This window comes from Colossoma macropomum, unplaced genomic scaffold (genome assembly GCF_904425465.1).
Source record: "Colossoma macropomum unplaced genomic scaffold, Colossoma_macropomum, whole genome shotgun sequence".
Classification (NCBI taxonomy): domain Eukaryota; kingdom Metazoa; phylum Chordata; class Actinopteri; order Characiformes; family Serrasalmidae; genus Colossoma; species Colossoma macropomum.
This window is the reverse complement of record NW_023494800.1, coordinates 28,375,792-28,400,418: the sequence shown is the minus strand read 5'-3', so window position 1 is coordinate 28,400,418 and position 24,627 is coordinate 28,375,792. Positions and strand designations below refer to the sequence as shown.

The 24,627-nt window shown below is 38.5% G+C and overlaps 1 protein-coding gene across 1 annotated transcript in view; it reads left to right on the top strand.

Moving 5' to 3' along the window:
• Positions 1 to 7,892: 7,892 nt before the first annotated feature.
• dpysl3 (dihydropyrimidinase like 3) overlaps positions 7,893 to 24,627 on the top strand; it is a 34,994-nt gene continuing 18,259 nt past the window's right edge. The window contains exons 1-8 of the mRNA XM_036587817.1: positions 7,893 to 8,076; positions 17,756 to 17,844; positions 19,582 to 19,766; positions 21,219 to 21,383; positions 21,494 to 21,555; positions 21,714 to 21,794; positions 22,370 to 22,438; positions 23,375 to 23,495. Coding sequence (XP_036443710.1) covers positions 8,038 to 8,076; positions 17,756 to 17,844; positions 19,582 to 19,766; positions 21,219 to 21,383; positions 21,494 to 21,555; positions 21,714 to 21,794; positions 22,370 to 22,438; positions 23,375 to 23,495 — 811 coding nt within the window. The 5' untranslated portion in view covers positions 7,893 to 8,037. The remainder of the gene's footprint in view (positions 8,077 to 17,755; positions 17,845 to 19,581; positions 19,767 to 21,218; positions 21,384 to 21,493; positions 21,556 to 21,713; positions 21,795 to 22,369; positions 22,439 to 23,374; positions 23,496 to 24,627) is intronic.

The following is a 24,627-nucleotide window of genomic DNA, read 5'->3' as shown; positions in this document are numbered from 1 at the left end:
AATTATGATGATGAATGATGTCTTTATGTCCTCTATTTCTGTTAGGATTCTGTTCTATTAATGTCCATTTGTTCAACCTGATAGTGTGATCTGTTCTAGTGAGTAAAACTAGTCATGATCCATTTACAGTTTATGCACACAAGACCACAAAGTGCTATACCTCTATTTGTGTTGTCCTGCAAGTTACTGAGGGTAAGTCATCAGTTGGCAAATATCCTGATACCCCATAGAGCAGGCCAGTTTGTGACAGAGCAGAAATATAGTATCATGGGGTGGATCTCATCTTAAATCATTCATCCTCGTTTCCTTTCCTTGCCTCCTTTTTCTTTAACTTAGCTCCTCCCTCTCAGGAAAAGGGGAAAGGTGCAAGGATATGAAATGAGGAAGGAGGAATCTATGACAACATTTTTATCAAATGATACGCCCTTCACTTAATCATCACTTTTACAGATCTGCCTATTATAAACACTAATGTCATTGTTATCAACTGAATGCTTTATTGAAACCACATTAACAATTTAATTAACTTTAGTCATCCCTTGGCAGTACCATCTCTTTAACAAAACATAAAAAGAACAGAGGAACACACTTCATTAAGCAACAGAAGTCAATGGGCAGATGCTTCAGCAAACACACTTATCTGCTTTGTCTCCCTGACAATTTGTACGATAGCCCATACTACCACCTTAACCATAACACCCATAGATCCTCTGGCTCTCTGGACCAGCTTTGTGGCCATTTGCCTTTGCTGCTTACCTGCCTCCTAAAATGATTACCAGCATCCAGTGACCTCACCTGATGCCCCTATAACCTCTAAAGTACATCCAGAGGAAGAAACCTTTAAAGAAACCAAGAGGAACCCATCCTTTTCTGGTCAACACCTGATAGCAAAACAATAACACAAAAAGAGCAATATGAATAAAGAATGAAGACAATGACTATACTAATAGTGAATACTGAATAAGGAAAATAATCAAGCCTGTCCCTGGACAGAAGTACTGCTATAACTCCTGATCCAAATTGTCCCTAACCATCCTCATGCACTGTCAACAGCCCCAAGGTTTCCAAACCTGCCTCCTGGTCTTTATGCTCACATTAAAAATCACCTACCATGTTCTCATTTCTCTAACATACTGTATATGTCTAGCACGATCAGTAGTCCCTTTAAACCTAAGACACATTTAACTATGGCCACTGGCTTATCTCATTGATCTTTCTTCTCTGCATTTAGTCTTGTTTTGCACATAATTTCTAAATGACTTTATGCAGTGCCACCCAGTGGATGATGGGTTCTTCTTAGCTCCCCTCAAATTTCCCCATAACATCTCAGTTTTTCTCTGCCACAGTCGCCCTTGCCATTATTTGGTCCTGAATTTCTGTAAAGCACAAAACCCCAAGTGGTGATTTACAGTGTTCTGTGGAATGGAATAATATGAACTTTGTAGGTGTTCATCTAAGTGTCCACTGCTGTATGCTTTGTAAAAAGTCCTACAAATATTATTTGAGTTGGACTGAATCATCTAAGATATCAGTGTAGCTGGGCATAGAAGTGACTAACAGTACGGGTCTATTTTCAACGTGTGGGCTCAAAGAAAGGTAAAATAGCTTAAAATTACTTTTAATAGTTTACTAGATAGTATTTTAGATACTGTTAATATACTTAACTTCTATCTAGCCTAACGTGTGATTATTTCTATCTTCCCTCATCAACTGCATATTGTTCAGGATGTCCTTGCTACTTGTCAAACAAAATTCTAAGCACTCTGCTGCTGTAGTATAAAAAGAATTATTCCGTTCTTCTAATCTGACCGGGAGGGCCGTGAGGTGTATTCTCACGCTCCGTGGGGATACAGGACAGCAGTGCCGCCTCTGGTTTTTGTTATCACTTTAGCTTTACTCCGCTCACTCACTGTCTTCGAGTCTCCTATCCTCCTTCCTCTCCTCCAGCACCGGTAGCATGGCCGAAGCCAGGCGCGCTTTGAGCAGAGAAGATGAGCTGCCGGTTTACCTCGCTCGCCCCGGCTCCGCAGACCAAGTGGCGCGGCTGAAGCACGGTGGACTGTTCTGCAGCGTGGAAGGAGCTTACGAGAGCAAAACCATCGACTTTGAGGCTCTGAGCGTCGGCCAGCGAGGATCGAGAACACCGCGAGGAAAAAAGGGAGTGGACACGGAGACACCTTCCTCACTAAACAGTGGACACGAGTTTAAAAAGACGACAGAACTAAAACACGACATGGACAAGGAGCTTCTTCAAAACCTTTCAGACGACAAGGTAAGATGCTCAATTCTCCCAGTTCTCTACTCACAGATGACTGCAAATATAGCTATTTACTTCCAGTGTTCATGCTAAACGTTTCCGCACACCAGTGTGATTTCAAGTTTGACCAGATATTCAAATATGTGGTTTAATTCACTCGTTTGCCCTATTAGCATATGTTCAAATATAGGCTGACAGGATTTCAAAGTATGTCAGAAAGGTTCATCTCTGTTGTTGCTAAGCAGATTGTATGCAAGAACTTCATACCTATGTAGCTAAGTTCTTAGTATGAAATAAGTGAACATATGCAAGATGGTTTGTAAAAAATACCACACACAAAATAATCTAATGATGGAAAACAAGTTATGAGGTATTCAAATGTAAAACCGTAGGTAATTAATCTCGAGACTCACATGCTTACGATCAAGTATTACTTGTTTTACAAAAGTATTACAAGTATTACAAAATCCTTTTTGTAAAAAGAGACAGAGAGATCCAAAGAGGTTTGTTAGCTGATGTGTGTCACACACTCCTCATTATGAGGTGATGCAGGCCTGCCGTGCTCTGTGATTTGATCTAGACTGGACTGAGCCTTAATGTTAAGACTGAAGGGGTCTTTATCAAGCCAGCTCTCCAAATATTAGGAGAAACAGCTGGCCATCAGAGAAAGTCTAAATGGGTTTATTAATTTCCATAAATAAGCACATTTGTGTCACCATATCCTGGGATGTTCTCCAAGCACCCCAGGAAAAGGAAAGATTCTGCCCACAATCATTGATTCTTTTACCCCAAATCAACCCTCTAGTGCATTTAAATCCCCTGATCCTACTTTAAAAAGATTAAGCATCACATCGAGAAACAAAAAAGTTCATGTAACATTCAAGAGTAGGGGAGGACAGAGCACTACCTAACGGGGTAAAATGTAACACCATTTTTTTTTTAATGTAGTTTAACAGGTTCAGCTAGTACATGCTTTTGGTCATCTTCTTGCTTTCCTATAACATTGTCATCTGTAAATTTTCACAGCAATGACACATGTATTTCTCCAAGATTCACCATGAAGACTTGAAAGTAACTTTGGTTATCGTAAATCTTTCTCGATTACTGGGTTGTGCTTATATGTCACGGAATTCACTTGTATGTTATTTTAATCATCCTCTTGGTGGCTGTAATGCAGTATGGTTTGAAGCATATAACCAACTCACAACAAAGGCTAGCCAATCGAAAGGACAGCCTCAACACAGAGGTAAAAAACTCCATATTCCCTCATATAAATTCAAAACAGTTTTCTAAAACTTTTCATTCACAGATTCATCAAAATGTACTGTAGATGTCACTTAGTGATACTTTGTTGCAATGCATTTTCCAGTGTTTCACACAGTGTTTGACCACAGCCTCTTTCACAAATAACATTTATTTTGATGCACATATTTTTACGTATTTAGGTGAAAAGCTTGTCTGGTTTAAACAACATAGAATTGTATTGACTTGTGTATTGATTGTGTATAATCAAATTTACCAGACATTTATAGCAATATATTTACAACCAATCCCTCAGTTACAATTAACTCTACCTATGGGGTAAGATATAATGTTTCTGCTCATGCCGCTTTCAACTGAATTGTTCATTAATGATATGTGCTCAAAAATATACATTTGCATTTGTAGCAGAGATGGGAAGGTTCTTTGTATACAAAAAAATATTAATCTTGCTCAAATTTTTGGCTCGGCCAATTTTGTGTGATTTCATTGTTCACTTACCTGTTTACTCTACTCTTTTCTTATATCGAAACATAACGCTGTGGGCAGGTCAAGAGACCCCAGAGACTCATTGAATTGTACAATCATTGCTTTTCGCATTAGTGCTTGTGGCATTTATTTACTTCATGACATTGCACTGTAGAGACTTTTATTAGATTTAAATTATGCTTATATATGCACTTTAAATGTGACAGTGAATTGTGTCAACATGTCAAACTGTACACCTGAGTAAGATGCATGTTGTGTAATATGCAAGGTTGAGTCACTGAATTGCTTTACCCCCTTAGTGTTTTTTACCTGGTGTGTGATAGAAATCAACATTTTATATGCTGATAGGTTGGTTCTGGACAAAAATCATCACAATGTATCACTATATTGTTCTTAGGAGTTGAAACACACTCTGTAGGTCTTTTGGGGAGCTGTAAGTGTTTCCCGTACATAATGCTTATAGCTTTAATTTATTATTAGCAACATTTAATGCTTTGTGTAACTGGTTCTAGATCATTATATAAAGGATGATTTTGTTTTCTGTGACAAATTGACAGTGGTGGAGGTTGCCCATTTATATTGATCTGGGACCAATTTTGCTGTTTGGAAACTGGTCCAACATTATCTTAAAAGGGCAGTGAGTACCTGTGGCAATACTGACATAATGGACATAAAAACTCAGAAGGAGATGTCCCTCTTGTGGAGGGACAATACCATTACTGTGCATCTTAAAACAGATGACTCAGCGACAACAAAAGAAATGCATTGCAGTACCAGGAGCACTTTGATAATGAAAAAGCTCTGTCTAATGCACTATGAAGATGTTTTATAGTATTGGTGATGCATATGTTAATGTATCCTGCCTAAATACATGTAGGCCAGCATACAATGACATACTAATGGAAATGAATTAGATGGATTATTTGCTGGGAAAATAGGCAAAGAAACATTTCCCTAAATTAGGAGTAGTAATATTAGGCAATATTGTTTTCACTATAGCCTACAATATAATTTCTGTGATTCTGTGAGTTCTGTGATATGTTTAGTTTAGTGCAAATGTGTTTTTATTTTGTAGGTTGACTATGTATGTGTTGCATTGTATTTGCAATAGTGACCAGTTTCCTTAGCTATAAGAAAGATTGCATGTGGTCCATAAATTAGTATTGTCTGTTGTGTGTATGTTTTGAAAGGGGTAGTATGCAAGAAGCTGTGTGCTTCCTACAGATTTCTTTAAATCTGCGTATAATTGAATTGTTGGTTAATGGTGAAACAGTGATTAAAAAAACACATTTATTTGGGTACTACTTTGCCTTAGAACACCCTGCATGTACCTCTCTGCCATTAATGAATTTTAAAAAATCCCATCCCCAAGACATTTTATCCCTAAACCTTATCTCAAAGAAAATCAAGAATGTTCATAACCATTTCATGTAACCACTTTCTATGATATAGCCTTTAGAGGTATTATACACTGTGTTTACACATTTGTTTGTATTTTATCCATTTAATTATGCAGAAGCTGAACATTATTTAAGATTGAAAACACACGTTTATACTACTAACTCGGTGATATCATTAGAACATAAAAAATGCATCTCCTTCATTTTGACCTGCTGCTGTTGTGCATTAGTAATTCATGAGTTAAGGGGTGGAGTCTAGAGAGTAAGATTAGGGAGGGAGCAGTATTGTCTTTGTCCCTGTCCTCTGTGTATATGTATGTTTGTATTTGTATGTTTGCAGGCTGAGATGGGTTAACAGAATGTTGACACTTGGCAAGCACTTTAGTGTGACATTTTAACTTAGTGTGAGGTTTATTCGCACTCTGAAATAATCAAGCCACAATACAGTAGTACTTTAGTCTGCGACAGAACAGGTGTAGCCTTCAATAGCCTTTGTGTATGTGTGTGAGTGTGTGTGTGTGTGTGAGAGAGAGAGAGAGAGAGAGAGAGAGAGAGAGAGAATGAGAGAGAAGGAGTTGCAAAGGGAAGCAAAAAGGAGGGTATAGACAACATGGTGGGCTGGGGCTCACCAGCTGCTCCCTGGGCCTGACTCCATCCTCTTTGTTTTCACTCATTGCCAGAGTGCCTGTCTAGTCAGTAATTACAGACCTCTTTAGCATAGTCAAAAGCATGCACTCTTATCCTTTAGTGAAACTGTCCAAAACGTGTGTTCTCTAATTTTGTGTCAGTAAAGAAAGGATTCAAATGATCCTGCCTGTACCCTTCCCCTGTTCCATAATGAATGAATATTTGCCACATCTGATACAATGAGTGAAACAACCATTTAAAGAAGACAATTTTCTACCAAACAGAAGTGGCATTTTGCAAGGTTTATATGTCTGTGCACTCTGTCTACAGGCTAACACTTTTTTTTGGATAATAAAGATATCATTTAAAGAATGAGTATACTTTACCTCTTTACTGTGGCAATTTTAATTGTTCACCTTGGACCTGTTGCCCCAACTTGATTTATAAAACAATTTTATTTCTACAAGCAAGTGCATTACTTCTTCTAAGCCTCTCTAATGCCAGTTTAGTAACATTTCCAGCCACAATAAATAAAATTTTGAAAGAAATCCTGGTGTGACATTTAATGGCTGGAAGGATAAGTAACCTTGGAGTGTGTTAAACCCACAGTATCCTGTAATAGTGCAATTTTTTATCCTGTATTTTCTGCAACTGCCCTTTTTCCCCTTTTTCTTTTCAACACATTTCTGTTAGCCATGTAAGTTTGCTAATCTTTCTGTGTTATTTACTAAAATATTATGCACTTTATGATACAAAAATGGACAAAAATGTGCCCATGTAGAAACAGGGTCACTCTGATGTTTGTGTGTGTGTGTGTGTGTATGTGTGTGTGTATCACCTAAATTTAGCTGTTTAGTGTTCACCCTAAGTTTATTACTGAAGCAGAGCTGTATGTAAACGTTTTAAGCAAGTAGCATTAATGCTAGGAATGTTGCAAGCGGTGTAACACAAATTACACTGTGGTAGCACTGTGATAAAATGACATAATAATAATTCTAAAAAGTATTAATCTCAGTAGTTTAACTGTTGAGTACCATTTTGAAATTTTGAAAATGTTCAATCTGTGAAATGTACAGATCATTTATTTTCTCCACAATAATTCAGATTGCCGATAAGGGGGCACTGTTAGGAATCAAGTAGCGTTTTTGTGCATCATGGAAAGAGAAGAAACATGCATGAACCCACCTGCAGGGGCTTGTAGATGTCAAGAAAAGAAGCTAAACAGTTCATTACTAAACGTTAATCAGTTAATTCTGTAGGCTAAAGACAATGTATGTAATGAGCGAACAGTTCACTGACAATTAACTACAACTTCCATGAGAAATGGGTCTTTACAGATGATTTGAATGGAGATGCGCACACTAAGAGCACGCTGCGACTGTGATCTTTTTCTTATAGACCGCTGTAGTCGTGCGTCATTCTGTAGTCCTCGCTATGCCCATACTAGGAACTCTGGGTCTAAGCTTCATTTCTCTATGGCCAGAATGAATAGGGCTTTCGAAAAACCGACTCTATCGCACCTTATGTTAAATAAAACTGTTCAGAACCCGATACGTTTTGTCCTGTGTACATTTTTCTCCCGAATGCTACTGCGCACTGAATTTACGTCATTAGACTGGCAACCTCCTTAATAGGTTTTGGCAGTGAACATTTTCATGTACAAACTAACGAACTGGGCCGTTTTGAGGGGTCGGAGTTCGTTTGGCCTGTTGACATACGCACAGAAAACCATGACTCGGCGGTCTGAGTCTACTTCAGACACTGAAACGGTCCAAGTGTGAAAACGCCCTAAAAGACGCAGCATCAGCGCGCCCTCTGCTGGAAGGAAAGCCGCAGCACAGTGAGGGAGGAGTCCAACAGGCTCGCGCTGTCCTCGCCAGCACGCGCTCCGCCAAACACCGTCCGCTTTCCCCGTATTCACATCAGCTGCATCGCGAGCACGGAGAGACGCAGGAATCACAAACCCTCCAGAGTAACAACCAGAACGTCAACAGCGCCTATACAATGTCTTACCAAGGCAAAAAGAATATTCCGAAGATCACAGTAAGTGAACAGTAGCTGTTTGTTGTCTGTGAAATACTCTTTTGCAAGGCGCCTCTTTTGTTGTCTTAATTTTGCGAAAACCCTAAAAAGAGCCGCAGAACGGTTTCTCAGTCCTCGCCATGAAAAAGCTTTTGTTGGATAAAACTGCAGCAGGCGGCGGCACGACTGGCTCCCATAATAACAGTGCGAGAAGCAAAGGAAGGCGTTTTCTTAAAGCTAAATCGCAGCTTCTATGCTCGTTTCATGATGCTCTTAGTAATACACATTGGGCTTCCATCGGTTTATGGTTAAGTTTCAAGCCGTCCTCCCTGTTGTGTCTCTCTTGAGAAAGGAAATTACGTAGCGTACACAAATAAGAAAAAGCATTCAGAATTCACATAGTATCATGAACAAACCAGTTACAGCATTTTGACTATGGCGTATAATGGCCCTTTATCCACAAGCTACCGCCCTCCGCAAGTAAACCGTTAGGCTGAATCGCCTCTGGACTGCAGCAAAAGAAAAACACGCCCATTAAGGATCAGCGCTGATAATAAAAGGCAGGTATTTGTCTGCTACAAAGATGCAAGGCAGCTTACATACATGTTTCCTGCTACAGAAAATTTGATTAGACCCTTAAAGGGATCAAAGTAATTTTCAGTAAGCTGGCTTGCTATCATTATTTTATAACTGTTGCAGTTGGGCTCTTTGTCCTTTCCTGCACCCTGCAAATGGCTGTTAGGCTGCTGGGATTTGGTCTGGTGCAAAGGTGGTAGAGTCTGACAATGTACACAGTGTTGTGAATTATAATTATAATAGACAGGTTGTCCATTATAATTACAACTTCTACCAAAACAGTATTTTTAAGGATACTGCACAATCATACGGGACTTCAAGCTTTCAAGTAGCTGCATGTTTAAATAGCAGGGTCCTGCTGTCTAGTCACACTGCTGGGTTTTCACTTGTCATGCATCAGCTTTTGTGTGCATGTGAAGGAAGACAGAATGGGGTCTGGTCAGATTTTTCTAGGTGTGGTTTGCTTTTTTTTCCGTCTCCTCACTCACGGCAGCCCGGTATTGTGTGCAGTGCACATGTCATCAGTAATTTTCTCCAAACATCCATGTGGGTAAAAGTGACGGGACCTACCAGACAGGACGAAGCCTTTTTGCCCATGTTGGCACTCATGGCATGTGAGACAGCTAGCTGTGACTACCACCCCTACCACCATTTATTCACCATGGCGACAAAATGGTAAAGACGAAAATACAAGGGTGGGTGGATGCACCGTTCTGAAGTCATTCCCTAATCATTATCAGGAACAACCCAGGAGCTTTAGTTACCATAGCAACCTCATTGGCCTTGTTGAAAAAAAAAAAAAGAGATTTGTCCATTTATTGTACCAGGCAAGTGCAACTTATTAAGATTGGTAAGTTCCAGTGTTTTGACCATTCTGCTCGCAAAAAAAGTGCGAAGTGCTTGTGAGTATATGGTAAATATTTTGGTCACTAAGCAACAAGGTTGGAGCACTGTTGCTTTTCTTCCATCCCACCCCAACTCACTAAGCAGGGCTCGCACAGTTAATAGTACACTCCATAATGTCCTCTTGGCTCAGCACTCTTTGGCTTTTTTTGCTCTCCAGTCGCAACACAAACGACAGCACTGTTCACATCCAAAACAGATCTCACATCCAAAACAGTATTTCTGCAATTATAATATATATACATATACATGTTTTACATTAAGTCCTCTTTTCAAACAATTTCAGATGGAATCCATCCTTAAATTTCCACGCACAGTCATTTAATGTAATCTTCAACTATTGTGTATTTAGATCTGTCTGCACAATCTTCTATGTAAGCAGTTAAGTAAATCCATAAAGACTTATGCTTTTAGTGTAGGACTGCTGTTTCTGTACCAGTAGCTTGTTCTGTGCTCAAGACCAATCATTCAATTCCTTTAAGATCTGTGCCCTTATCACAGTGCTTTTATCCAGGACATGCTAAAAATAAATCTACACTACCACCAAAATCCAAGAAACATGCTTCACAGCAGCAGAATTTTAGTCAAGATATATTTTTAGAAATTGCACATTTTCGCAAACGTGGCTGTATGTATACAGAAGAATACATTTGGTGAGATGACAAAAATCAAGTCAAGTCAAGAGGCTTTTCTTGTCATTCCATCTATGTACAAGTACACAGCGGAGTGAAATTATGTTTCTCCAGGAACAAGGTGCAACAAGGAACAAAAAATACAAAGTACAAAAATGAGAAAAATTCAATAATAGAAGATGTCATTAATGTTCTCAAATGAACAAAGGGTATATGAATGGTTTAAAAATGATTTGTTAATGTTATTAGTAAGTTTATACACACCTTTAAATCATTAATAAGCAGTCACAACACAAAAATAAAAAGTGAAACTGACCTGTTTGCCTAATAGAACACACATTTGTCTATGCTGCGAAAGCTCAGATGTTGCTGGTTACTGATCTTACTTTGTCTTTTTCATCAGTCAGCGTTAAACTGGTCAGCTTCTTCTCATTCATGTTCATCAGATATAAAAACTCACTTTTTCCCTTTTTGTTTTTGTGTTATAACTGTTTATTCAGGATTTTTAAGGTGTTTATGATCTAATTAATAATCATTAATGAACTAATTTTAAACCATTCATAAACCTTTTAGAAGGGTAGTCTTAAGATGGTACCGCTTAATTGGCCGATGAAAATTTTTTTGGCTGGTTTTTATTATCTTTTACAAGAATCTTTCATGTGTATGTGAAGGCTAAATGAACACATGAACACATAAGAAAAGGCACATTCAAGTAGCCACAGCTACAATGTACATAACATTATTTTATCTTTAGTCTTTATAGATGTTAAATTCTTACAAGAAAAATCCGTTGTCAATGTAAAATTGCATTATGTAAGATTTGTTCAAACTGAAAGAAGTAGCATGACTGAGTCATGCTAAAATATGGTGTCCATGCACTGCTGTGAGAATGAAATAATAGTTTGAGTCAGAGGTGTTGTGTTTTACAGTTATCTGGACCACATCATACATCTTTACGTATTAATGTCACATGCAAGCGATTAAAACGATGGTCCTGCTCTATGTTTGTCTCAAATACCAAATAAGCGTTTACTGATGATGATATGATGACAATAGTAGGTAATTCACTTACTGCCTTGTAAGACACATTCCATTTGAAAACTCTTTTAACATGTTCACAATAGTCAGATTCATCCTCTTGGGGAAGGGGTCCCAAGCATAATCAGCATTACAAAATATTCTTCATCCACCAGAGATGGTGTCTTAAGTTTTCAAATCTCCAAAACTGACATAACGTAGCTTTAAATAATATTAATCAAGTGAAGTGTTAAGAAGCATTTAGCAAAATTACTTATGCGTAACTGTGCTACAACGTTTTGGTATAGGTGTAGCAACAGCCTTCAAATACAGCGCAAACAAGTTTAAACTCCTGCCTCATGGTATTTGCCTTAAACTGCAATGTAGATCAAAATCAGAATAATAAACTGGCTGATTGCGGATCACAAGTGTGAGGCATTTATCTGCTGATTCAAATCTTAGCTGATTCTGAGCATGTATCTCTACTTTTAAATGAGCTATTTTTAATTGAAGCACTTTGGTTCAGTAGTCTGTCATGTTCAAATTATGCTGCTACGACAGAGAAAGAAATGCAAAGTTAACAATATGACATCACACAATGTGAGTATGTGATATTCCAGGGAGGATTTTTTACAGGATTTGATCAGATTCATTCTTTTTTCTCCTCCAATATCTGATCCAGCAGTTTTGCTGACATTGGCCTGTTACTGTACCCAGTATCGGACTGGGTATCTGTAGATGATATTAATTAAGTAATTATTACTATCTGCTGATATCCTTTTCACAAGTCTGACATGCAGAAAGTCAGTAAAAGGAATTTTTTGTCCATGTCTGAGAACTTTCCCCCCATGCTGCTTTCCTGTTTTCCTGTGCTTCGTCAATGTGGAAAACAGACCCTCTCCTCGATTACAGCAAGACCTCCTCAAAGATGAGCTCACGATCTTTAGTGTCCCTTGAGAAATAGTTTCTTGTTTATCCCTCCCATATTACATAAACTACTGGAAAACTTTGGCTCAAAAATAAAATCAAGTCTCTACAGGTTGCTCCTTGTAGTGATAAAGGAGTAGTTTGCCCAAAAAGGCTGTTGTGGTTAACAGTGAATTAAGCAAGCATGTGCTAATGTAAAAATTTGTATTGTGGTAATCACCTTTATTTCTGTCACAGTTTTAAAATATTGGCACAAAGTGTTATTTTTTCTGTTGCTTATATGTCAACATACATTCCAAAAAGTTAGAATTAGCTAAATAGCTAACAAATAAACAAGCCTTACTCAGCGCTGCCCTCTAAACATTAGAGCACCAAGTTAAAAGTTAGAACTTTTGTTTTCATAAGACCCATAAAGTCTTAATAAATGCATTTGCTTCTTTCTTTGATTTACATTTATTTGCCTTAATCCAAACATATCCTGACTGAGAAGTCTTATGACTGTGGAAAATTATTGCAGTCAGCTTAAATAATTGTGAACATCTGAAATAATTGCGATCAGGCGATTGTATAAGAATTGTGGCAGACGTAACTGCAACCTTTTCTGATAGCTGTGGAAATGATCCAACATAAAGTGAAGAATAGGATACACCCATTATTTTTTTTTTTTCTTGCATCAGTTGCACATAACAGTGTTTAATATGGGAGCCTGTACTATAGAATGTGATAATGCTAATTTCTGTTAGCCTGCCAATGACTTCTCTAATGTTTAATTAGCATCAAGCTAAGGGGGTCAATACTACACAACTCCAGCCCAAGCTTGGCTACTCAAGGAGTTGAAGCTTGAAACAGGCATTCAAGATTGTCTGCTTCGTATGTTGCGGTTTACAGTGAATTAATTAGTAAACTTGAACTAAAATCAGAAGTCCCTGGAATAAATTAGCAGTTTAGCCTTATAGGGGTTTACAAACATAGTAAACAGAACTATGTTTGTATACAGGGTATCTTTGCTATTGTTTCAGGCTTGTTCTTCATATGAAAGAAATTTGTGAGTGCAAACATACATGTACTCATGAGATCTTCTAACTGGATAAGACATGAGAATATCTGGGGAAACAGCAACTTGTTTGACTAAAATGCAGTGACAATATTTTTATGCCATGCATAATATCACAGTATATCAAATTACATGTCTAGAATGAAAATACTCGTCATCACCCAAAAGATTTGCATACGAAAGCTAATTAGTCTCTACCAACTTTTACTTGTTATTGGCAACCTTAGCATTTTAGTGAACTGTCACTTTAACAGGATATTCATGTCAAAGAGACTAGACAAGAGCTTGTTTCTGTGCCATAAAACTTATTTCAGGAGTGGTCAGTCTGTTGATTTCAAACTCTAGCCAGATGGCTGACAAAAATCAGTGGCTGTCCTGATGTTTTGGCATAAACAGCTCAAGCACCGTGACGATAATTTTCAGATTGGACCATGATTGAGCTAAAAATGTTACCCTGAGCTCTTGAAATTGTACAATGACACATCACTGTTTTCCTCACTTTTATGCATGGAGTTTACTTTGTTTAGCCTTTATTTGGGCACTGATCCATGGTGAGGTGCATGCTTTGTTAATGAAATGCCGATAATGTTAAATTGAAGCCTTTCACGTTCAATTTAACTTATTGCTATGTGCATAGAGCTGTGTTTAGATATATGTGCATCCAGGCCTCAGATATATGCTATATCCTCATACAAAATATTTTTCTAATGCTTGTAGCCATCATTCAGCAGTGTACAGACTATAGTTTTTTTCTGATAACTCTGTGTGAATCCACTTTGTTCCTGAGTTGACCTTTGGATAATCAGAGATTTGCATTGTATTTTTACAGCAGGAAACCTTGTCCTCATTAAAGGGCTTATTTTTTGGGGCTGCATGGTACAAATGCAGTTGTATGGATTGTTGTTTAGTATGATGATGTGAGATGTGGTGAATTACAATTAAAATATGTAAAAAAAACATTTTCAATTGTTTTTTTCTTCTCTTTGGTTTAATGCTAATTGCTAATGTTATTTGATTTTTATAGCCAAAAATGCAAACCAATATGGGGACTTTTTCAAAAGATTTTAGATAGATAGATAGATAGAATGATAGATAGATTGATAGACAGACAGACAGACAGACAGAGAGATAGATAGATGCATAGATAGATAGATACTTTATTGAACCTGAAGGAAATTTGGCAGCCTGTAGCAGTCACACAACACAGTCTGTGACTGCTACTGGCTGCACAGTGTGTGCAGCCTGAGTATTTACTCTAAGTCGTTTACAACATTAGAAATCTATTTAAATTCATAACATTTAATATTATTGGTTTCTTTGGTCTGTTGCACCATGAACAGCTGAAGCTGCTACAGAGAACCCTGTGAGTTGAACTCTGACGCACTGTAACCTGACACCAATCCCCTCCCCTTCCTTCTCCCTCTCCTCTCTACACACGCACACACACATTTGTGTTTTGAAGCTGTTTTAAGCATTTGTGTCTTTTTCTGGTCTGGATTACTTGCAGACATTTTGCCACACGAAAATCAATCAATCAATCAACCTTTATTTAATCTCGGAGAACATTGAGGGTGACCCTCATTTACAATGTTGCCAAGGTGATACAGAACAAGGGATTGATAATGTGTAAGAAAATACCAAATAATAAAAGTAAATTTAATAAAAAAAAGACTCAAATCAGGTAAGTGTAAAAAAAATGAAACATTAATAATAAAAATACATAAAAATACAAAAAAAAATATAAAACAATAATTAAAACGTAGCTAAAATGTAAAAGTTAATAAAATCAAATCAAAGTAAAATAAAAGGAGATCAAAGGGTTAACAGTGGCATAGTTGTTTGCCTGTTCTTGTGGATTTCCTTTGTCGCTGTCTGTGCTATGTGACAGTAATGTAATTTGAGTGCTATTATTTCTAACCAACAAGGTCAACTTTGGCTTACAGGAATCTTAATACCAGTTATCATCTTTAGAAGTTTCCATACCTCTGTCCAAAATATTTCACTGTAAGATCAGGACCAAAACATGAAAAAGAGAACCTATTTCTATCTTACATCTAGGGCAAAATTTAGAATGCATCTTATTAAGCCTCTCAGGGGTGTAGTATGTTCTGTGGAGTAAGTTAAATTGAGTGAGTTTGTGTCTACCGATAAAGTGTATCTGGCCTATTTTGCAAATATTTTATCACTCCCCTTTTTCATAAGTGTAATTTAAATCTTGCTCCCACTCTGTCTTGATTGCCAGTGTTTTTTATTGATTCTGTAATATCTTGTACATAAAAGGAATAAAACCTTTTGTGTGCTGTCTTTGAAACAGTTTAACATCCAATTCTACAGGCACCAAAGGCACTAGTCGCCCCTTTTTTGTTCCCTTATGTAGTTTCTAACCTGTAAGTATTTAAAAACTGTTTGTCATGCAAGTAAAATGTTTGCTTTGTTTGATTATATGTAATTAGTACACTGTCTTTATACAAGTGACCAAAGATATGTATTCCTTTCCTGTGCCGTAACTGTGTGATGCTATCTTCTAGGGTTACTATAAAATGGTGTGGCTTGATAGATACATCTCTGATTTTTTTTTTATGGATCTCCATTTATAGCTCACAGGTGAGTTTGATATGCGGATTACTGGCATATTTATGAGTATGATATTGAGGGATATAGGGTGAACTAGGTAGGGGTGTATCTACTACAAAATACTGCTCCAATTGCAGCCAGGCAGGGGGATTTTGAAGATCTGCCTGCCAGGTCCAAATCATCATGGACTGAGCAGCCTAGTAATACATTTGAACATCAAGTAGGTGGAGTCCCCTTTTCATTTAAAGGTGAACATAGCACCTTAAGTTAAACTTTGTTTTATTGTCCCATAAAAAAACTAATAAACTATTAACTAGTAAAATGGGTAGATGTTTCCATCTTTCCAGCTCCTATTCTTTATTTTTATTAGTAAAGGGATATAACTAAGGTAAAAAGGTACAATTTAGTTCATTAGTTATGTGTATGCTCAAGTATGTGAGAAACTAATGGCTCCAGGTAAAAGGAATTTTTTTAAAAGGTATGTTGTCTGCTGCTGAGGTGGTATGTTGGATATACACCGATCAGGCATAACGTTATGACAACCTCCTTGTTTTTATGCTCATTGTCCATTTTATCAGCTCCACTTACAATATAGGTGCGCTTTGTAGTTCTACAATTACAGACTGTAGTCCATCTGTTTCTCTGCATACTTTGTTAGCCCCCTTTTACCCTGTTCTTCAGTGGTCAGGACCCCCCATGGACCCTCACAGAGCAGGTACTATTTGGGTGGTGGATCATTCTCAGCACTACAGTAACACTGACGAGGTGGTGGTATGTTAGTGTGTGTTGCGCTGGTGCGAGTGGATCAGACACAGCAGTGTTGCTGGAGTTTTTAAACACTGTGTCCACTCACTGTCCACTCTATTAGACACTCCTACCTTGTCAGTCCACCTTGTAGATGTGAAGTCAGAGACGATAGCTCATCTGCTGCTGCACAGTTTGTGTTGGTCATCCTCTAGTCTTTCATCAGTGGTCACAGGACGCTGTTGGCTGGATATCTTTGGTTGGTGGACTATTCTCAGTCCAGCAGTGACACTGAGGTGTTTAAAAACTCCAGCAGCACTGCTATGTCTGATCCACTCATACCAGCACAGCACACACTATCACACCACCACCACATAAGTGTTACTGCAGTGCTGAGAATGATCCACCACCCAAATAGTACCTGGTCTGTGAGGGTTCATGGGGGTCCTGACCACTAAAGAACAGGGTAAAGGTTTTTTTTTTTACCTGCATTTTGATTTAAAAAGTACCATGTTGATGTGTATGAACATCTTTCAACATAACTGTTAGGCCTTGCCAATAAAAATTCTACCGTTTCCCAAAAAAAAAAGCCTACAAAGATTCTGAGGAGAGATAGTATGTGTTGGAAGTGAGGTGTGCAAGGACTCTTTGGCCCATCTACACTCCTCACAGTCTGCAGCATTTTAACATTCTGTCCCTTTGCCAAGAATGTGGCCCTTGCAATTCAGTGCCTTTGTATGTCGCAAAGGGGAATTTCTGTACCAGAAAAGCTTTCATTCTCTCTGCAGGCCTGAGGCATAATGTCAGATGGGGCCACATAAGCGACAGGCTAACGGCTGTCACAGACTTTGCCATTGACCTGATATGACAATGCCTCACTCAGCCTGCTATGCTGCCGCTAATTAATGTTAGTGTCATTGCACTAACTACTCAGACATTTGGCTATCGGAATGGACAAATGTGGGGTGTGGAGGAGATGGACTGACTTTCTCCATTTTCATTCAAGTCTGTTAGTCTTTTAATGTTTTAATAAGAGATTGGTCACCAAAAACAAATGTGTTTTTTTTATCTGTCCTCCAGCTGCTGGATGTAATTTTTCAGGAAAAACGTTGGGAAAGTTCCCAAACAGATAGCCAAGACTGTGTCACTGTGGAATGACTTGTGATTGCTTCATGCATCTCTCACTTCCTTTCTCTCTCTCTCTCTTTCTTTCCGTTTCCCTCTCTCTTTCTTTCTGTTTCCCTCTCTGTCTTTCTCCTCTATCTGTTTTCAGAGTGATAGGCTTCTGATTAAAGGAGGCCGAATTGTGAATGATGACCAGTCTTTCTGTGCAGATATCTACATGGAGGATGGCCTCATTAAGTAAGCTGGATTCCAGAACACACTCCCACATATATGAATCTAGTTTTTGGCTCCAGTCCTAGGTTTAGCATCCTCCCCAGTGGCCTATGTCCAAACACAGCGGTTGCATTCTTTATTTTTATTGGAAGGTCATTGTGGTGGCTCACAACCACCCCACTCCCTTTCTCTCTACTACATTGACTAGTTTGTCTCTTTTTCCCAGAAGCGTGCAGGACAGGCATAGTTATAGGAAAGGCACCCGCAGGAAGGGTACCAGTCTTTACCGATCGCACAGAATAGACTAACTGCTTTACAATGGATTTACTTTGTGGTCTGTAGTAGGTTTCAGTAGCATTCATGAGGATCATTTGTTATGCTATAATTTAAAGGTAATTATATAAAAAGAGATCAGACAGATGTTTAGATTGGACCAGTATTTCAAATGGATATTCTGTGACATATTTATTGTGCTCTAGAAGAACAGAACATTGACTCTGGACTTCTGTGCTAAAATGTCTGCAATTTATTAATTTTACTGCATTTATAAGTCTACTGGAATACATGTTATATTTCTCTGTAAGGCTGTAAGGATTGTACTGTCTAGATGAAAGTAGTCCCAGTTTCTACTTTTTGTATGAAGTTAAGTATCAGTATCAACATGTATTTAAACCATGAAAAGCATCTAGGAGCAACACCTAGCAGTGTCACGAAGTGGTAGACCACGCAAACTCACAGAGCAAGGTTACCATGTGAAATCTGTTGCATCACTCACTACAGAGTTCCAAACTGCTTCTGGAAGTAACATCAGCATAAGAACTGAAGTGGTGTCACTTGAGCAGTAGAAATGTGTTCTGTGGAATAATGAATCTGTCCAATGGATCTGGAAGTCTAATGGACGAATCTGGGTTTGGCAGATACCAGGAAAATGCTATGTACCAGAATGCATAGTGCCAACAGTACTGTAACAAGTTTGGTGGAGGAGGGATAATGGTCTGGAGCTGTTTTTCAGGGTTTCGGCCTAGCCCTTTAGTTTCAGTGAAGGGCAATGTTAATGCTACAGCACACAAAGACATTTTAGACAAACATATGCTTTCAACTTTCTGGCAACAGTTTGGAGAAAGGCTCTTTCCTTTTCCAGCATAACTGCCCCTGTGTGTGAGGTCCATGAATACATGGTTTGATGAGTTTGGTGTGGAGGAACTCCAGTGGTCTGCAAAGAGCCCTGACCTAAACCCCTCTGAACACCTTTGGGATGAATTGGAGTGCTGATTCCAAACCAGGCCTTTATGTCCAATATCAAGTAACTTTTCTTTTGACTGAATGGACACAGCTTCCCACAGACTCACTCCAAAAGCTTGTGGAAAGCCATTCCAGAAGAATAGAGGCTGTTATAACCACAAAGGGGGGCTAGATCCAAGTTAATGCCCATGGTTTTAGAACAGGATGTCCATCAATCTCATATACATGTGATGGTCATTTTTCCACATATATTTGGCCATATATTGTACATTTCTTATCTTTCCAGGTACCTTTTGTTGTCATTATTGTATAGCCTTGCTTGACAGTGTGCCTGATGTTGTCATTCCATTATTACTGTCCCTTTGTTTGTGGTGATGTTTTTGTTTTCACAAAATACCACTAAGCTCTGAATCTCTATGTCTGTGTGCATAGGTGAATCTAACATCGTAACACAATTGGAAGTGGAGAATGGAATGCATGGTCTTCTTCCTTAAAATCTTCTCTCCTTCTGAACAAAAGGCAAATTGGAGATAACCTCATAGTCCCAGGAGGGGTGAAGACAATTGAGGCTGATGGGAAAATGGTGATCCCTGGAGGGATTGACATTCACACTCACTTCCAGATGCCTTATCGGGGTACCACCACTGTGGATGATTTTTGCCAGGGCACCAAGGCCGCTCTTGCGGGAGGAACTACAATGATTGGTAAGAGAATGTACAAGCAGTACATAATATAACATGGAAGACAGCAGGTTTGAATACACTTGAATACACAACAGCCCTTGTACCACTATAATTTAATAAAATTATAATCTGATTTAAGAATTGTAAATGTTCTTAGCCATACAAGAAAGAGTAAAATATTGCCTCTCCAAGTGCAATGATTTATTGTTTACAGTAACCAATTGACATGAATTAATACATTTTTTTAATGTTTTAACTTGACTAATTTTTGAACTTGACTCAAACACTGCAACACTTGTGGTTAACTGTATTTTTAAACCTGCAGCCTTCACCTTACAGTTTCCTCCAAGGTGACCAAGAAAGCTAACCACTGTTACTGAGAGTGCCTGTATGAAGGGTTCGCTGACTACAGTAAAATGCTTTTAAATGACGTAGAGTAGGCAGTGGTCCAGAGGACCACACAAAGCTCATGTGGGAGTCAAGAGAGGCCCCCGGTGAAATACTAGTCCCGTGGAAACTGAGCAGACACTATCTGCCTCATAGTCATTCTTCAGAACATGCTGGGTTATTCGGCTGTTCTGTATTCCTGAAGGACATCTATAGCAATTGGTGATTAATTTAGTGGTGCATATACATGTTCAGATATAAGGAGAGGAAGTAACTTAGACCATGAGCTGTCATATCTGATTGGCATATGAGGCGCACAAGCTGTTAGGTCTTGTAAACAGTGCTGTACGCAGACATACACATACCATAATGAAAGGAACAATTCGCCTAAAATATGGTGTTGTGTCACAATAAAAGGACCAATTTGCCTAAAAATGCTGTTATACCTAAAAAGAAATTAAAATATATAATACATTCAAGTATCTTTCCAAGTCATCACACTGTAAATAATATCTTGACCAGTAAAAGTCTTATGTTTATCAAATATATCTAATATTTATGATTTTGAGATTGTTTTCAAAATATTGTAAGATTTTTTTTCTTGTGCCAAGTAATTTTATGTAAAGAAATGGTCTTATTCTGATTTCAGATAGTTTGGCTAGTTTTAAGGCATAATGCAGACAATTTCTTTAGATAGAATAATTAGTTAAGTACAAATACTATCTGATAAATAATCTTACAGCACTCTTTATATTAGAAATATTAGTTATATTAACTAAATCTGGGATGATCCCACCAAAATAAAATTACTCCAGTACATATTTTCTGTTCTTTTACTGGAATTATTGGAATAATTAAAAATTATTGTCTGTTGCAATTTTGATTGTTATTATTATTGTCTACATATATATATGCAAGGGTGGAGTGCCTTGCTCAAGGGCCCACTTGGGACCTAAGTGGGCCCACTTGGGACCTAAGTGGACCACAGGCTGGGGGTCAATTGCCTAGAGATCTAACAACTAAGCCACCCCTACCCTTAGGTAAAGACCAGCATTCACTTCATCCTTCTCTCTCCACTATCTTCAGTGGACCATGTGATCCCAGAACCTGGCAGCAGTCTGGTGGAGGCCTTTGAGCGTTGGAGGGAATGGGCAGATGAGAAGTCATGCTGTGATTACTCGCTCCATGTGGATATCACACACTGGAACGACAGTGTGAGGCAGGAGGTGGAGATTCTGCTGAAGGAGAAAGGTGGGAGCTGATGGGATGGACCACAGAGTCGTTTGATTGCAAGCAAGCTGTAATCTGAAGGGAGAGGCTGGCAGTTACAGGTTGTTTTAATCTCTGTCTTCCTATTGCAGGAGTGAACTCCTTCCAGGTCTACATGGCTTACAAAGATCTCTATCAGATGAGCAACAGTGAGGTAAACCAGTACAAAGCTACAAACATGGGAAGATTATGTCATGTGAAAATATTAACCTTGTATAAGCTTTGGTAGTGTATGTATGTGTTTAGGAGAGAATGTATGTGTGCATGAGGGAGGATAGCAAAGAATTAATAGCTTCTCTTATGTTCCTCTAGCTCTATGAGATCTTTACTTTCCTTGGGGAGTTGGGAGGAATTGTGCAGGTCCATGCAGAAAATGGAGAGATCATTGCTGAGGTATTAATAAACACATGCACATATATTCACAAACAACAGCTTTAATTGCTCTACCCAGACCAGAAGTTCTCAAAATTTTTGAGCCTAAGGCCACCTTCTGCGAATAGTAAGTGCTAGTCCTTTTTTGGATTTAAAGATTTACTGAGATGCTGTGTGAACCCAGGACATGAAGTTTGCCCTTCTCTGGACCTCAGATTTTCTGAAAAGTTTTAACTACCATTAAACACTGCTTAGCATTTGACCTATGTGACAGCAAGTAGATATGAATCCAGTTTATCTGAGTCATCACCTCCTGAACTAGACAATGTTTGTGGCTTGATGAAGTTTACACATATGTTGTAATGCATAAGTAGTTAAATAGTGGCACAACTGTTTGTTTTTGTCTCTTGTTTTTTTGCTCTGTACTCCACCAAATTGAATTTGAAATGAAACAGTGACTATGAGGTTGGTTGCAGATCATGTTTGATGAGTAATGACCTGAATTATTTTTAGCACTTCACCACTGAGCTATACTGTGAACAGTCACTTTGTTTTTTTGCATCTCTTAAACTGGTTATGCCATTTTGTGTCCACAGGAGCAGGCACGCATGCTGGGAATAGGAATTACTGGGCCAGAAGGGCACGTGCTCAGCCGTCCAGAGGAGGTAAGTACACATAACTGAAGGTATAGTCTTAGATCACATTGGTTACTTTTGTCACATTGCATGAAGGATTGTCACATACCAAATGCAGAAATCAACTAAATGAACCAGAACATCAGTGTTCACTGGTTTGTTGACTGATTTGGAGTACTATCAGCACTCCAGTAGATGTTGGGGCTTTAAAAGAGCTGTGCTTTTTATCAATGACCCTGTGTGTCCTTGTTCTGCATCGCAGGCCAGGGTCACACTAGACTAAGGTTAATTGAGTGAATTGAATAACGTAAAGTTAGTGTTTGGTAAATCACACAATAAAGTTGAGAACTCAAAGATTCATTAGCACATTGGACGAATGCACATTTTGCCTTTGTCATCCTTTATTTAACTGTATACTCAGTTTTTCACGCAATGCTCTGAATCTTGGCCAAAAATGGAGAGCATCTCAAAACATTGATTTGGTCACTGGACTTAATTAATTAAGAGGGCATGTTTTTAAGAAGCAATTTCTTTACTTGGGCAAATGAAACACTGTAATTATCTACCACTGTTATTATCTACTTTTGGAGTTTATTCATCTTTATGAAATGTACTGTGTTATTAAGTCATTGTAGGTCTGCCATTACTTGAAAACATGTTACCAACTTAAGCGTTCCTTTTTAGCATTTAGCATGTGTAGGCGTGTTTGTCTAATTCACTCCAGTGAGGCTTTGAGAAATCTGATCTGGCATCAGTTTATCAGTGATCACTTCCGGACTGGGTCCTCTAGCACTACATGCTGCAGGCAGGCAGTCCTTCTGAGGTGGATGCAGTTGGCCATGTCAAAGCAAAGAGGGATGTGTCTCACTCCCAAAGCCAGACAGTATATAGAATTATAGTTGGATGTGTACACATATGTATAGTTATGAATTGTCTTGGTGTATGTGTGTGTCTTTGTCTGTGTAGTTGGAAGCTGAAGCAGTGTTCCGAGCCGTCACCATTGCCAGTCAAACCAACTGTCCTCTCTATGTGACTCGTGTAATGAGCAAAAGTGCAGCAGACATCATTTCACAGGCTAGGAAAAAAGGTACCGGCACCAGAAGCATGCTTGACATATTGTTTGTACTATAATAGAACAGAAATGTGTTTGAAAATATGCCCACTGTCATGAAATAAATCCAACTAGTGACAGTTGGTAAGTCTTAACTGTTATTTTGGCATGTCACTGAATGAAAGCTATTGGAAACCAGTTGGCATGTCACTAACTGTGAACTGTTTAAATAATGCTATCTAAAGCTAGCTTTTATGACTTATTCTTTTAAGTAAAAGAGCTGATAGAGTAGGGTTTTATTCTGACCCAATGCATGCATTCATGAAACCAAAAGGAGGAAAGCTGATGTTTGACTGCTGCCTTCTTTTGACACCAAGGTTCTTTTTGAATATCCTATGCTTAATCTGCTTTTGTACTCATAGTATATTTGTCTCACAATAAAGATGATAACACAAAGCTTCATTAGCACATTGGATAATCGCATATTTTGCCTTCACTGTCCTTGTTTTTAACAGCAAGCTCAGTTTTACTCTCACTCATTGCCAGAGATGGTGTTTCAAAACATTGGTTTGGTCTCTGGACTTGTATAGCTACTACACAGTGGCTGTGCATAGTTGTTGAATTAAATGGTAAAGGGGATAATAAAAAACCCTGCCCCTGGCACTTGCAGGACCTGGATTCCTATGTGGGTGACTATCCTCCGGCTACTACTTCTACTACTTCAGCTTTTCTCAAAGGATGTGATGGCACCATTGTATCATAGAGTGGTGCTATTCATGTTTAGGCATCATAAGTATCACTATGAAGACTTATTAGATCAGTATGTTTTACTTAAATTCAGTAAATTAGGGATGGTTCTGGAGAGCTAATGCTCTGTAGAGTTTGTCTGCAACTGTGATTTAACACACTTGATCCGGGTAATGCAGGCCTTCAGGAGCTTTTGACGGGTAGTGGCAGTTGTGCTGGCTCTGAACTGTCCAGGGTGTTAGATCTGCAGGACAAGGATTGAGCACCCCTGCGGTAAATAATGACAAAGAGCTTCATCCCACTTGTGAGTTGTGCATCTGCCATTCTTTAGGCCACTCATAGGCTTAAGAGCTTAAAGTATAGTGGGTAAAATGATAAACAATCAGAGAAGAAAGAGTTAATGAGAAGTAATTTGTATGAC